The sequence below is a fragment of the Palaemon carinicauda genome, chromosome 8 (genome assembly GCF_036898095.1).
Source record: "Palaemon carinicauda isolate YSFRI2023 chromosome 8, ASM3689809v2, whole genome shotgun sequence".
In the NCBI taxonomy this organism is placed as follows: domain Eukaryota; kingdom Metazoa; phylum Arthropoda; class Malacostraca; order Decapoda; family Palaemonidae; genus Palaemon; species Palaemon carinicauda.
Window position 1 is genome coordinate 14,593,635 of NC_090732.1, and position 16,223 is coordinate 14,609,857.

The 16,223-nt window shown below is 43.7% G+C and overlaps 1 protein-coding gene across 2 annotated transcripts in view; it reads left to right on the plus strand.

Annotated features, from left to right (window-relative positions):
* The first annotated feature begins 274 nt into the window (after window positions 1–274).
* PheRS-m (Phenylalanyl-tRNA synthetase, mitochondrial) overlaps window positions 275–16,223 on the plus strand; it is a 60,946-nt gene continuing 44,997 nt past the window's right edge. Inside the window, exons 1-2 of one of the 2 annotated variants that reach the window (XM_068378513.1) lie at window positions 275–427; window positions 9,290–9,427. In XM_068378513.1, coding sequence (XP_068234614.1) covers window positions 9,332–9,427 — 96 coding nt within the window. In that variant the 5' untranslated portion in view covers window positions 275–427; window positions 9,290–9,331. Of the gene's footprint in view, window positions 428–452; window positions 593–9,289; window positions 9,428–16,223 lie in introns of those variants that run through there. The other variant, XM_068378514.1, reaches the window with a different exon arrangement.

Genomic DNA, 16,223 nt, shown 5'->3' on the forward strand with positions numbered 1-16,223 from the left:
ATGTTTCATCTATTTCCAAAGGTCCAAGGCTCACTGTCACATTCCTCACAAATAAGTTCCGAAATCAATCAACTCTGGCCTCTGGGGTCTCAAAAAATAAAAGGAAAATACCACGTAGACCACCTTCAGCAGCAAATCAACTCAACATTCCTATAAAAGAAGTCAGAATTTTTTGAAACAGGAATTGGAGGGAAGTATAGCATTACATATATACAAAAACTATTATTAAAATACACAATACTATAGGAAAAGATAACTTAGATAAGCGCGCTCACAAGAAAAGGGTTATTTCAAAAGAATAGTCCCGTTACTACTACTACTGTTCGTATTTGTTTTCTCCGTTATTTTCCTTTTCACCCCCAGACGTCTGCCTTCTTGTGTCAAAATTTTCAATGTAAAGGCGATAATTTATATGTTAGTCTTAACGGTACGTCATTTCACTACTTTTACGCTTGTCTCAACTTGAGTTAAGTTGCATGTTAAAGTTCCAAAGTGCTATTACCTTTAGTAGCCAGCTTTATGGTACCTTGTCACCGGTCAAAGGAATACCCATCCAAGTACGGTAAAGACACATTGTCCCAGGGTCGGTTAGGTAAGGAACCCAAGGTTTTGATGTTTGTATGCATTAGTAATATGTAATTTTGGTAAAATTGTAGAACAACACGGGACAACATTTATTATAGAAAAAAATAGGTTTTCCTCTAGTGAAAATTTTGCTTTCAACAATTTTTACCCTTATTTTCACTGCAAATAGGCCGGGTAATAATACGGTAGAGTCCCACCTAGCGCCATTACCGCTTGCCAGTACATGGAAGCTCTATTTTTTTTTCCACGAGAAGCGAACACACAGCGGAGGAAAGACTATTAGACTCTATCAAAATATTACCGAAATTTAATGGTTTTTGCTGCGCCGTGGGCTCGCTTCGCTTGCAAAAAAAGAAAACATTAAGCTCTTATGTGCTGGTAAGCAGTAATGGCGCTGAGTGGGACTCTTAACGTTATGGAAAACCAGGTGGAAACTAGAGACTATGCGTGTACGAAAACAGGACAAAACAGGATTATTTAACACTTTTGAGAATTGTAGAAGGCCACAGAACCTAACAAACTGACCTAACCTAACCTAGTAGTTCCCAGGTCACAGACCTAACTAGGGGCAAGCTCCCTAGACCCCCCTTCCTAGGTCACAAGCCTTCTCAGGTCACAGACCTAGCCCGGGGGTGGGGGACAGCAAGCCTGTTCTTCCTGGAAGAATTTATAACAGTCCTTATGTCGTGGTTAGAACCCACATTTAAGGTGCATCTTGGCTCCAAGAACTTGAAAACAATACCGTGCATATCCTGTTCTAATAGTTTGATGTGTCATTGCACATACTTCAATAATCATTCCAGCTTTAATAGACAACCAGTGCAATTCAGTTAGCACCCCTTAGTAATGTTGCTGCTCTTTATTATATTTTGCAAACTCCTAAATAGTACCTTCACCAAATTGTAATAAATTTACAGTTGCCAATTACACAGTAAGTCGCAAGTTTACAAAAATTCATCTGCCTGTATATAATTCTATAAAAACAATATTTGTAGGATGATATCCAGTGACTCTTACTGCCTTTTTGGGAGTTAGAATGCTTTATGGTCTCCAAGGACTTAACTGTAGAGGGCTAGAACAGGGAATTGGGCAATGTCCATTGGTTTGTTCAAGCATGTCCTAGGGCTCCAAGAATTCTTACCAGGATAAGTTACATTGCTTAGTTATCACACAATCATACGGGTTGCTCAGGCCGCTAACGTGTGCGTATGCACAGAATTTTAGCAAAATTTCAGGGTACGTCCTCTATAAGATCGTTCATATAACGGAGGAACACCCTGGGTCAAAAACCAACCATTTGGGGAGGACTTCGACCCGCCTAAGTGTGAGTCTTCCTTATAAAGAGCGAAATGGTTTGTATTTAGTGATGGAACAAATGACATATTTGAAAGTAATTGATATTTTTCTTAACAATACAATCCCTGAGCTCTTTATACAAATTTGTTCCTCCTGCACCTATCCCCTACAAGTCCTGCCTGCAATCAAAAGTGATGATAGAACACAAGTGTGTGTGTGAGCGGGGTGGCCAGTACTACCATCTAACCCCCCCCCCCACCACTAACTAGTGGGGGTACTTACTTTTACTTTTACTTTTAGAGGTTTATTTCTCGCCCTCCATCAAACACTAAAGGTCTGTTCAGGCGGGCCTTGGTGTATGAAAAAATAATTCCTTTCCAGTTACTTCCGAGCGAGTCCAACGGCCCAGGTGTAGCCACTGGGTCAGTTCGGACTCGCCGCAGTCTTCCGAAGACTGCACACCTCCCAAGAGAGGTAGAGTGGTTCCGCAGCAGGCAATCACTCCGTCTGTTGCCGCACCTTACTAAAAGTCTTATGGCTAGTCTTTCAGCTATGCTGAAGTATATTCTCTATAAAGATCTCAAGGTTTGTATCATTAGGAAAAATACAAATTACTATCAAATTTGTCATTTCTATTAAAGGACTCAGGTTTGTATAGTTAGGAAATATACATTTTCAATATTAATCTTACCCGATGATCATGTAGCTGTCAACTCTGTTGCCCGACAGAAAAAACCTAAGGTCGGGATACGCCAGCGATCGCTATACAGGTGGGGGTGTACAACAACAGCGCCATCTGTCGAGTAGGTACTCAGGTACCTCTTGTCAACAAGAACCAATTTTTCCTCTGTCGTGCCACCGGCAAGACCTACTTGGATACGCTGTTGTTTCTGGAGTTGTTTTCACGCTTTTGGTGATGTATTCGCTCTAGATTTTAGCTTTCGCTATTCAGGAACTATTATCATTAGCTTATCAAGCTTTTTGATTAGATTTGGATTAATTGTTGATGAACTTTGCTAGATTTTGGATTCCCCCCTTGGCTAATTCAAGAATTCAAGATGTCTGACCATTCTCAAGTCCCTAAGTACAGGCAGTGTAGCGCTAGGGACTGTTCTAGGCGTCTTCCGAAGGCCTCTATAGATCCTCACACCGTTTGTTCCAATTGTAGGGGTAAATCCTGTCAATTGGAAGATCGATGTGAGGAATGCGCTGGGCTTTCGGAATTCGATTTTAATGAATTCCTAAAGAATGCACGTAGGCTAGAGAAGGATAGGATCAGGAGGAGTTCTTCTCGCTCGTTTGATTTTTTCCTCTCCCCATGCCCCTCAACCTATTCCTTCCCCTGTAGTGGTGACTCCCGACCCTGCTACTAGTGCTCAACCCTCGATGGCGGACATGATGCGTGCCATTCAGGCTCTTGGTGACAGAGTGGAGTCATTAGCTAATGACCGGAATCAACTTTTGGCCGATGTCAAAGAGTTGAAAGCAAAAAGTGCAGTGGGAAGTGTAGTGAGTGCAAGTGCGGTGAAAAGTGTCAGTGTCAGTGTTACGCATGAGGGTGCATCTGTTCGTGCCAGTCGTCCTCCCAGTCCGGGACCTCTTGCAAGCTCCCAAGCCCAGGGGAGAAGCAATGTCGAAGGACCAAAGGGTTCGACAGGCCTTGATCAGCGTACGGATGTACCCTCAGTGGTTGCGGACGCATCTTGCAGAGATCGTCCCATCCACAAACAGACGAGTGAGCCCATTCATTCCTCGTCTGTGGAAGAAGTTTCTAGGAAGAAACGTTGGACCAAGGTCTCACGACCTCTCAAGCGCAAGGTCCCTTCCGAGCGAGTCCAACGGCCCAGGTGTAGCCACTGGGTCAGTTCGGACTCGCCGCAGTCTTCCGAAGACTGCACACCTCCCAAGAGAGGTAGAGTGGTTCCGCAGCAGGCAATCACTCCGTCTGTTGCCGCACCAACCACAGTAGACCCTAAGTGGTCCATGCTGCAGACTATGCAGTCTCAGCTTGCTTCCTTCATGCAGGAGTATCGTGCTGAGAAGGTTGACACTGCACCTGTTAACCTACAACCTGCCACGGTTGTGCGCTCAGCAGATACTGCGGCTGCCTGCTCCCACACTCCACCTGTGAGAGCTCCACCACCGATGCGCAGTCGACCCTGCCAGACGCATGTTGACGTTAACCGACATGCGGCACCCTCCGTTGACATGCGTGAGCTACCGCATCAGCAGTGGGAAGGTGCTGTCAAGCTGCCGTGTTTTGACGCAATGCGGCAGTCCCTCCCACGCACCAGCACTCCGCTTTTGTTGTTGCCAGCTCGCAGACTGACCAGCAGCGGCATGATGTTGGATCCAGTGCAGCTACGCATGCACCCGTGCTGCCGGATTCAGCCGTTCAGCTTTCTGCTCCACCTTTGCCACTTCCTCCTCAGCTTTCGGATGAAGGAGTATCTGATGACGACGAAGCTGCGCATTTGGACGATCCGCACTCCGACATAGAAGAACCCAAGTCTACGCCTCCCTCCTTAGACTTTAGGAAAGTCCTTGCCCTGTTTAGGGAGTTGTATCCGGAACAGTTTGTGTCTGCAACCCCGCGCTCACCTCCCTCCGAGTTCGCTTTAGGCATGCAGTCAGCAGCTCCTGCCTTTATGAAACTCGTACTCGCGCGCTCATCCAAGAGAGTTTTGAGGGTACTGGGAGAGTGGTTGCAGTCCAAGAAGCAACTGGGGAAGACTGCCTTCATCTTTCCGCCTACCAAGCTTGCTTCCAAATCTAGCGTCTGGTATGCCACGGGAGAGGAACCCAGCTTGGGAGTTCCTGCCTCTGCCCAGGGCGACTTCTCAAGTCTGGTTGACTCTCCCCGCAGGCTGGCTATGAGACGCTCCAAGATTTGCTGGTCCTTTTCTGACATGGACCATCTGTTGAAGGGAGTTTTTCGTGCTTTTGAGATCTTCAACTTCCTGGACTGGTGTTTGGGAGCGTTAAGCAGAAAGACCTCCCCTTCGGATAAGGACTCTGCCATGCTTATCATGTCTAGCATGGACAAAGCCATTCGGGATGGGTCTGGTGAGCTTGCGGCTTCGTACGTGTCTGGAGTGCTTAAGAAGAGAGATCACCTTTGCTCCTTCTTGTCTGCGGGGATCACACCATGCCAGAAGTCGGAGTTGATGTTTGCTCCGCTTTCCAAGTGTCTCTTTCCGGAAGAGCTGATCAAGGGGATTGCTGCCTCGTTGATCCAGAAGGATACCCATGACCTGGTGGCGTCTTCCGCACGTAAAGTCACAGCTTTACCTTCCGTGCCTAGACCTAGGATGGACACACCAGCGTCTAGGTTCATCCCGCCCTTTCGTGGCAGAACCTCCAGCAGAGGAGGTACCCGTGCCGACAGTCATCGTGGCAAAAAGAAGAAGGGTTCCAAGTCCTCAAAAGGCAGAATCTGACTGCCTACCTCTCCAGACAGCAGTGGGAGCCAGGCTCAAGAACTACTGGCAGGCTTGGGAGAGCAGAGGTGCAGACGCTCAGTCTGTGAAGTTGCTAAGAGAGGGATACAGGATTCCGTTCTGGCGCAATCCCCCTCTAGCAACTTCTCCCATCAACCTCTCTCCCAACTACAAGGAGGAGGACAAGAGGCTAGCTTTGCAGCAAGAGGTGTCTCTCTTGCTACAAAAGGGAGCGGTAGTCATAGTCCGGGACCATCAATCCCCGGGCTTCTACAACCGTCTCTTCCTGGTAGCGAAGAAGACAGGAGGGTGGAGACCGGTGCTGGACGTCAGTGCTCTCAATGCTTTTGTCACCAAGCAGACGTTCACCATGGAGACGACGAAGTCGGTGCTAGCATCGGTCAGGAAGGAAGACTGGATGGTCTCGTTGGACCTAAAAGATGCGTACTTTCATGTCCCCGTCCATCCAGACTCCCAACCTTTCCTAAGGTTCGTCTTTGGAAAGGTCGTTTACCAGTTCCAAGCCCTGTGCTTTGGCCTAAGCACGGCACCTCTTGTGTTTACCAAACTGATGAGGAATATTGCCAAATTCCTTCACTTGGCAGACATCAGAGCCTCCCTCTATTTGGACGACTGGCTTTTAAGAGCTCCGTCAAGTCGTCGCTGTCTGGAGAATCTCAGATGGACTATGGATCTGACCAAGGAATTGGGTCTCCTGGTCAATATAGAGAAGTCCCAACTCGTCCCATCCCAAACCATTGTCTATCTAGGTATGGAGATTCAGAGTCGAGCTTTTTGGGCTTTTCCGTCGGCCCCCAGAATCAGTCAAGCCCAAGAATGCATCCAGAGCATGCTGAGAAGGAACCGATGTTCAGTCAGGCAGTGGATGAGTCTAACAGGGACGCTTTCATCGCTGGCCCAGTTCATCGCGTTAGGGAGACTCCACCTCCGCCCCCTTCAGTATCATCTAGCTGCTCACTGGAGAAAGGACATGACGCTAGAAGCGGTCTCAGTTCCTATATCCGAAGAGATGAGGTCTGCGCTGACGTGGTGGAAGAACAGCATTCTTCTCAAGGAAGGTCTACCATTGGCTGTTCAAACCCCCGACCACCTTCTCTTCTCGGACGCATCAGACACGGGCTGGGGTGCGACACTGGACGGACGGGAATGCTCGGGCACGTGGAATCCGGAGCAAAGAACACTTCACATCAACTGCAAGGAGCTATTGGCAGTTCATCTGGCCTTGAGAAACTTCAAGTCCCTCCTTCTAGGCAAGGTGGTGGAGGTGAACTCCGACAACACTACAGCCTTGGCGTACATCTCCAAGCAAGGAGGGACTCATTCGAGGAAGTTGTTCGAGATCGCAAGGGACCTCCTCACCTGGTCAAGAGATCGAAAGATTTCCCTGGTAACGAGGTTCATTCAAGGCGACATGAATGTCATGGCAGATCGCCTCAGCCGGAAGGGTCAGGTCATCCCCACAGAGTGGACCCTTCACAAGAATGTTTGCAGCAGACTATGGGCCCTGTGGGGTCAGCCCACCATAGATCTGTTCGCTACCTCGATGACCAAGAGGCTCCCGAATTATTGCTCACCGATTCCGGACCCAGCAGCAGTTCACGTAGATGCCTTTCTTCTGGATTGGTCCCATCTAGACCTGTATGCGTTCCCTCCGTTCAAGATTGTCAACAAGGTACTGCAGAAGTTCGCATCTCACGAAGGGACACGGTTGACGTTGGTTGCTCCCCTCTGGCCCGCGAGAGAATGGTTCACCGAGGTACTGCAATGGCTAGTGGACGTTCCCAGGACTCTTCCTCTAAGAGTGGACCTTCTGCGTCAGCCGCACGTAAAGAAGGTACACCCAAGCCTCCACGCTCTTCGTCTGACTGCCTTCAGACTATCGAAAGACTCTCAAGAGCTAGAGGCTTTTCGAAGGAGGCAGCCATAGCGATTGCCAGAGCAAGGAGGACATCCACTCTCAAGGTCTACCAGTCAAAATGGGAAGTCTTCCGAAGCTGGTGCAAGGCGAATTCAGTTTCCTCAACCAGTACCTTTGTAACGCAGATAGCTGACTTCCTTTTACATCTAAGGAATGTAAGATCCCTATCAGCTCCTACGATCAAAGGTTACAGAAGCATGTTGGCAGCAGTCTTCCGCCACAGAGGCTTAGATCTTTCCACCAACAAAGATCTACAGGACCTCCTTAAGTCTTTTGAGACCTCAAAGGAGCGTCGGTTAGCCACACCAGGCTGGAACCTAGACGTGGTTTTAAGGTTCCTGATGTCAGCAAGGTTCGAACTGCTTCAATCAGCCTCTTTTAAGGATCTCACATTAAAGACTCTTTTCCTCGTTTGCTTAGCAACAGCTAAAAGAGTCAGTGAGATTCACGCCTTCAGCAGGAACATAGGTTTTACATCTGAAACGGCTACATGTTCCTTACAGCTTGGTTTTTTAGCTAAAAACGAGCTTCCTTCTCGTCCTTGGCCCAAGTCGTTCGAGATCCCAAGCCTGTCCAACTTGGTTGGTAACGAACAAGAGAGAGTACTATGCCCAGTAAGAGCTCTTAAGTACTATTTAAGACGTACAAAGCCATTACGAGGACAATCAGAAGCTTTATGGTGTTCTATTAAGAAACCTGCTTTACCGATGTCTAAGAACGCAGTTTCTTATTACATCAGGCTTTTGATTAGAGAGGCCCATTCTCATCTGAAGGAAGAAGACCATGCTTTGCTGAAGGTAAGGACACATGAAGTTAGAGCTGTCGCTACTTCAGTGGCCTTCAAACAGAACCGTTCTCTGCAGAGTGTAATGGATGCAACCTATTGGAGAAGCAAGTCAGTGTTCGCATCATTTTACCTTAAAGATGTCCAGTCTCTTTACGAGAACTGCTACACCCTGGGACCATTCGTAGCAGCGAGTGCAGTAGTAGGTGAGGGCTCAACCACTACATTCCCATAATCCCATAACCTTTTTTAATCTTTCTCTTGAAATGCTTTTTATTGTTGTTTTTGGGTTGTACGGAAGGCTAAGAAGCCTTCCGCATCCTGGTTGATTTGGCGGGTGGTCAAATTCTTTCTTGAGAAGCGCCTAGATTAGAGGTTGTGATGAGGTCCTTTAGTATGGGTTGCAGCCCTTCATACTTCAGCACCTAGGAGTCGCTCAGCATCCTAAGAGGATCGCTAGGCTCAGTAAGGAAGACGTACTTAAAAAGGCAGAGTAATGGTTCAAGTCGACTTCCTTACCAGGTACTTATTTATTTTATGTTTGTTATTTTGAATAACTGCTAAAATGAAATACGGGATACTTAGCTTCTAATGTTAACATGTATGCTGGTCTCCACCCACCCCCCTGGGTGTGAATCAGCTACATGATCATCGGGTAAGATTAATATTGAAAAATGTTATTTTCCTTAGTAAAATAAATTTTTGAATATACTTACCCGATGATCATGAATTTAAGGACCCTCCCTTCCTCCCCATAGAGACCCAGTGGACCGAGGAGAAAATTGGTTCTTGTTGACAAGAAGTACCTGAGTATCTACTCGACAGATGGCGCTGTTGTTGTACACCCCCACCTGTATAGCGATCGCTGGCGTATCCCGACCTTAGGTTTTTTCTGTCGGGCAACAGAGTTGACAGCTACATGATCATCGGGTAAGTATATTCAAAAATTTATTTTACTAAGGAAAATAACATAATTATAAAAAAATGTCTGATGTTTGTCAACCAAATCTGTGCCTTCAAAGCTTATAACACATTGAATGTTGTGTGAGACTTATTGAAATAAAATGCTTTTATGAAATAATTGGTATTCTATAGTACAGGATGCTGAAATCAGACTTAGAATATTAGTTTCTTGTGTTTTTTTGATGTTGAGAAATATTGGTCATATGGTTTTAGGTTGTTTGGCATTTAATTTGGTTTGTATTAAGATTGTGATATATGAAGAACAATGTCTTTTATTTACAGGTTTTTTGAGGACACTTACAGTAATCAGAAATAAAGTATAAAATGTTGTCAAATCTCAGGCGACCTCTATTGAGGCGGTTGCATACGTTATATTATCGGTCATATTCAACTGCTTCAAATAAAGCTTCTGAAGGGAAGGTAAGAAAATGTGAATGTTAAATAAAATGATCTGATTTTTAACCCAATGAGTTAATATAAGTTTTTTCAAATTGGAAAAGCAAAATTATCAGTTCTTAGTTTCCAATGTAGATGTTATTTTTTTTTACTTCAATTTATGTTAGAAATTATTCGTTGTTTTATTGAAAATACCCAGTAATCATTGTGCTAAATGATATGAGTTGTAGGTTTAATTGTTGTATATATCATTGTCCAGTCCTAATAGAAAAAAGTATCACCACTGCTAGCTTTCTTTAGTTAAACTCTTGTTCATTGTTATTCATTGTCATCTTTTCTCCATCAATAAAGGTGGAAGGGTGCATGTAGTTATGGTTTGACTTCATTGTGATTTAGCAGATAAAAGGAATTTTATTTGCTTTTTCCCTCGTAATGAGAGAATGCCTTTACCTAGTCATTTGGCTTCAACAGATTGAAGCGATATAATGGACAAGAGGGCTTTCAGATGGGAATCATCTTTTCCTCTGTTTGACTCAAAATTTCTCTCATGCTTTTTCTATGGCTTATTACTACTTCAAACTGCTTCATATTTTAGTCACTATTTCCCACCTTGCTGTCTGATCTTTCTTCTCCATATTTTTATCAACTGTCTCCCACCTTTCTTTACAATGTTTAGAATTTTGGGAAGGGATACCATTTCTGGGATTAGAGTTTTTTTAGAACCAATTGTGGAAGCTGTGGTGGTCGTTGTGCCAACTACCCGATAATGTTTGGACCAAAGAAGTGTCAATATTCCTATATTGGGATGTGGAACTATTCTTGTGAAATAATTTGGCCCATGGATAGAACTCCCACTATTCTGTACGATTTACCAACCACTGTAATTAAAGTGTGGATGATTGTATTCTTGAAATGCTTTCAGTCCCATCAAGTGGATTTGGCTTACACTTCAACCACTCTAATCATAGTGGTACCATCCCATCGTGGTAGGGTAAGGAGTGTAATTTTGGGAGTCAGCTCTGACATGTGTCTTGGGTGTAGGAATTAGCTCCATGAAAGGCTAGTGGGGTTTCTATAAGGATGACAGATACTGTAGTCTAGAATTTTACATCCCTTAAACTTTTTTCCAATTTGTTTTGTTCATTTTTATTTCACTTCCTACCCCCCAAAATGATCATGAATAACTTCAGTTTTTCTGTTGATGACCTAGGCACTAAAAAGTACCACTATTCTAATGTTTAGAAAAGTAAAGGTAAGGTAAAGAATTTGAATGTCATTCACATATGTAATACAGTATACCAATACTATAAAGTACTGTATTATGGATGACTTTTAAACATGTTAAAATTAGCAAAATAAGGATGGATTTCAAAGAAGGCAAATGGGAAGCATCGATCTCCTTTAGTAATTATGAGGAAGCTTTCAAAGCAATATGTGATATTTTGAAAATAAACGTTGATAATGGTCAGGTTACTGGAGTGCTATTCAATGGATCTCCTGGAAATCTGGACATATATTGCCCCACTGACTGGTATCAGAATGAAATTTGTTACCCCAAAATAAGTTTGATATCAGGAAGAAAGCCCAAGCCACCAATGTGTATTATTGCAACTATAAAAGGAGAAGAAATAATTAATATAAATTTAACAAGATATTAGAAAAGAAAGTAGGTACTATAGAACGCGGAGACAGTTTCTAGATTTGGCAATAAATCCATCTGTATTCATACCTTATCTAAAATGCAGTCTTCTATGCTGAATAACATCATAATAGAAGAATTCTAATGGTGTATATCAAACCACGTTAGAATTTTAGCTGTGGAAGATAAGTGAATTTTAATAGGGACCTTTATAAGTTTACCAAGGATGAAATCTTTGATATGTGCCTTAAAGAAATATAAGATTCCCAGAACTATTATGATAATTTTTTATGATTGCAGTATTAATGTATACTATTATATACATTGAAAATACATTAGAGAATACAAGTTTGCCTTTACAAACAGAAAATTTTACAATGCTACAATTACTTCAAATTTAGACAGCCATCTAGGGTATGTAAAAAGGAAAAGCTGCGACAATTATTCTGGTCTTAAACATGGAATCCGCACATCTGTTGCAAAGTGCACTAATTGTAGCCAGAATCACTAGCCAACCAATAAGAAATGTCCTCAATATCAAATAGAAGAAGCAGATGTTCAGAAGTCAGATGCAGAACATATCAGTGTGGGATATGCTAGGTGACTTTTAAGCAAAACAAAAAGTTATGCCCAGGCCTTAAAATCTAAGGGTGATGGACATCCAGAGAAAAATGTAACACTACCTAGACCAGGTAATGGTAAGCTTCTACTTTCTAAATTACCTTTTAAGGCAAATACCATGCCTCATGATTGGGATTCTGCATCTTATCAAAGAGGCACTGCCTCTACTGAATCTTCCACATCTTGGATGTACAACCCTAGGTTGTCATCTCAGGCAATATTGTTGCTGAATTTAGGGGAAGGATCTTCTGCTGGAGAACTATTTTATGCACCTGTGACAAAAGAAGTACATAATCCCAATAGCTCTCCATTTTTTTTTATAAAAAAAGGGTGACCACTATCTCTCTCCCCTCCAATAAGAAACGTAAAAATACCCATTGCAAATACTGTAGGTATGATATTTTGTCTGAAAATTATGATGAATATATATAAAATCAATGTCAAGGTTCACCCCCCCTTGATAACTAGATAAGAAGTTTGCTAAGAAAAATGTCAAATAAAGCTTAGCAAGACCCACTTTCACAAAGAGATTATCAGAGATTTCTATCAATTCAAAGATATCTAATATTAAAGTATTATTTTCTCTTCAATCTTTAAGTGGAACTGTTAGGGTTTGAGGGTTAAATATGAAGAGCTGAAGCACCTAATTCTTGACCATTCACCTATAGTTGCATTTCTAAATGAAACAATGCTAGATGTGTTTATTCCATGCTTAGAGAATACATCAGTTACAGAACACCATGCAATCATCAGAGAAGTAGTCATGGCATAAGTCTCATGCATGTTTGCAGCGAAATTCCCCAAAATTTTTTAGATCTACTCTACAAGCAGTGACAGTCCAAATAGATCTAATTAGGAAATATGCATACAATATGTTCACTTTATTTACCCCCTAATGACAGTATCTATGATGATGTGGCTGAGGTGATAAACCAACTCCCCTAACAATTTCTTTCTCTGAGAGATATGAACAGCAGACATCCATTATGGGGAGATATGTTAGCAAACTCAAAAGGCAATTTGCTAGTATATCACTAATAGAAAATGAAGATATTGAGGTTCTAAATATATGTGAGCCTACTCACTTACATATCCTGACAGTTACTTTGTCATGCATTGATCTTTTAACCTAGATATGTCATTGCCTGTCACTGCATTGCTCACTATCCTGTGTCTCACTTTCCATCCCCTTCTTCCCCTACAGCACACCACCGTTCCCCTACCATCATTTTCCCCCTCCTTAGAGATGAATGCTCTAATTACCGTTTGATGTTGAAGCTTCTCACTTCTTTTCCCAAAATCCCCTTCCCTCACACACAGTCTCCTCCCATACCCATCTGAAAATCTCATTCATTATATAAACCTAAGAAACTATCTTCTTAACCCTTCTCTATTTATGGACTCTGTGTTGCTTCCTTAGCCAGAACTTCTCTAGCTCTCTCTCCCTTTCTGCAACCAAACTTTCATCGTACCTCTCACCTTACAGTACACTTAAGCATCAGTCACTTGGGACCTCTCTCTCTCCGAGCCAGCAGAAATCTCTCACCCCAGCTTACACGCTGTCTGTGAATGTTTTCTGCATGTTCAGGACTGCTATATTCCTTCACTTTCATGACACATTTACCAAATCGCTTTCATGCCTCATAGGCTACCCCCAACTCCCTCCTTCCAACTTGGCTTGCAGTCAACTGTCTCTCTCATTTCATTTGTTTGTTTCATCTCAAATTAATTTGCTTTTGCAGTAGGTGCATAGCATTAATTTGCATTTATAAACAGTTTTAGCTTTCCTACTAGAGCTAAAACACACCTCTATCATCACTAATTGAGAATTAGCTATTAGGGTTAAATTTAGTACAGTATATAAAAGATTCTGCCTACTAGAGCTAAAAATCAACTCTATTTGCTTCCATAGAGACGTTCTGTTGGCTGGTTATCATTTGGTTTCCTGTTGGTGGTATTCCTTTTGGTCAGTTAATCATCTAAATGTTAGGTTTTGTAATGATGGGGTCCTTGGTTTTAAAGCAAGCCTTCTCTAGTTATTATGGAGTTAGAAGAGAAATTATGAGTCCTTTCTCAATCTCATATTTCCTTAGAGTAAGTTGGCTGGTGCTTTAATCCTGGGTAACAAACAGTCTGGTGGATTTCTGTAACCATCCCTAATTTTTTACTATTACTCACCATCTGGTTAGATTAGGAATCAGCACAGTGACTGCTCGGTAAAACTAATTGAAATAAATAAGGTTATAAAAATTCAATTTACTATTTCAATACTTACCCAAAATTCATTTGATCCTGCCCTCATCTCCACATATAATGGTGATAAAGCAATAATGAAGATTTAGATCATGACAACCATGAATGGTTGTGCACAGTTGTAGTAACTGAAATATGGGAGATATAATCTAATCTTTTATTTTGTCAACCAAAGCTTACTGCACAATGAATGTTTGGTAAGTATTGAGTAAGAAATTTTACTTCAACTCTATCGAAATTCAGACGTCAGAGACATTTAAGGTATGGTTCTTCTTTTTAACCCTTTTAGTCCCAAAGGACTTACTGGTACGTTTCACAAAACTCATCCCTTTACCCCCATGGACGTACCGGTACGTTCTTGCAAAAACCTGCTTTTTCAATATTTAACTTAGCCGGTGATTATAATAGCTGCAACTCTGTTGCTCGACAGAAAACTCTAAGGTAAAATTCGCCAGCGATCGCTACACAGGTTGCGGGTGTGCCCAACAGCGCCATCTGTCGTCCAGATACCCAGTACTCAATGTAAACAAAGAACTCAATTTTCTCTCTGTCGTGCTCCCGACAAGACGTGCTTATTCGCTGTTGCTAAACTGGATTTGTTTTCACAACTAATTGGTGAAGTACACTACAGTATTCTAGTTTTGAGCTTTCGCTGTGCAGGCTTTCTCTTCGCAATTCCTTGAACTCTTTTTGATTACGGATTCTTTGTTGATGACTTTTTGATAGTTTTTGAATTCCCCTTTGACCAATTCAAAATGGCTGACCCTTCACAAGTCCCAAAATTTAGGAAGTGCAATGCTAGGGACTGTTCAAGGCGTCTTCCGAAGGCCTCTATCGACCCTCACACTGTTTGTTCCAATTGTCGGGATAAAACCTGTCAATTGGAAGATCGATGTGAGGAGTGCGTTGGGCTTTCGGAATTCGATTTTATCGAATTCCAAAAATATACACGTAGGCTAGAGAGAGATAGAGTTAGGAGAAGTTCCTCTCGTTCTATTGACATTTCCTCTCCTCATGCCCCACAACCTATTCCTTCCCCTGTAGTGGTTGCTCCTAATCCCCCTTCTGGCACTCAGGAACCTTCGATGGCTGATATGATGCGTGCCATCCAAGCTCTGGGTGAGAGAGTTGAGTCCCTGGCTAGTGACTGTAATCAGCTCATGGCGGATGTGAAGGAGCTGAAGTGTAAAAGTGCAGTGGGAAGTGTTAAAGTGAGTGATAGTGTTGTGGATAGTGTTGCGCTTGAGGGTTCGTCTGTTCGTGCCTGTCGTCCTCCTAGTCCGGGACCTCTTGCAAGCTCCCAAGTCCAGGGGAGAAGCAATGTCGTACGACAAATGGGTTCGAGAGGCTTTAATCAGCGAACAGACGTTCCCTCCGTGGTATCGGGCGTATCTACCCAAGATCGCCCCTGCCTAACAAAGACGAGAGAGCCCATTTATACCTCGTCTTCGGAAGGGGTTTCTCGCAAGAAACCATGGACCAAGGTCTCACGACCGTTAAAGCGCAAGTCGGTCCCTTCCGCGCAAGTCCAACGGCCCAGCTGTAGCCACTGGGTCAGTTCGGACTCGCTGCAGTCATCCGATGACTGCTCACCTCCTAAGAGAGGCAAAGCGGTACCGCTTCAGACAGTTACACCGTCTGTCGCCGCACCTGCTCCTGTAGACCCTAAGTGGTCTTTACTGCAAGACATGCAGTCACAACTAACGTTGCTTATGCAGGACTTTTGTGCGGAGAAGGTTGCTGCCGCACCAGTAGCTAGTGCAGCTCCTTGCCTACAACCACCCACACGATCGGTTGTGCGTCCTGGGGACGCTGAGGTAACCTTCTCACGCACTCCAGTTGAGAGAGTTCCGCCACCCATGCGTTCCAGTGTGATCTGCCAGCCGCATGTTGACGTTCAGCGACGCACGGAGGTATCCGTTGACGTCCGTGAGGTTCAACAACCGTCAGAGTTGTTTTGTTTTGACGCGGTGCGTCAACCTCCGCAACCCAGTGTGGTTGCCACTGCGCACCCACAGCAGTCTAGACAGTCTGGAGTAGACGCTGTGCGTCCCCGCGCTGCTATGGTTGTTGCCAGCTCACAGACTGGGCAACAGTTCCATGACGTTGCGTCCGGCTCAGTCACGCATGCACCCGTGCGACCGGACTCAGCTATCCAGCCGTTACCCACTCCGTTGCCGCTTCCTCATCAATACTCGGATGAGGGACTTTCTGATGATGATGGTGCTGCACACGTAGATGAACCGCATTCAGAACTGGACGAGCCTAAGTCTACGCAACCCTCTTTGGACTTTAGGAAAGTTTTGG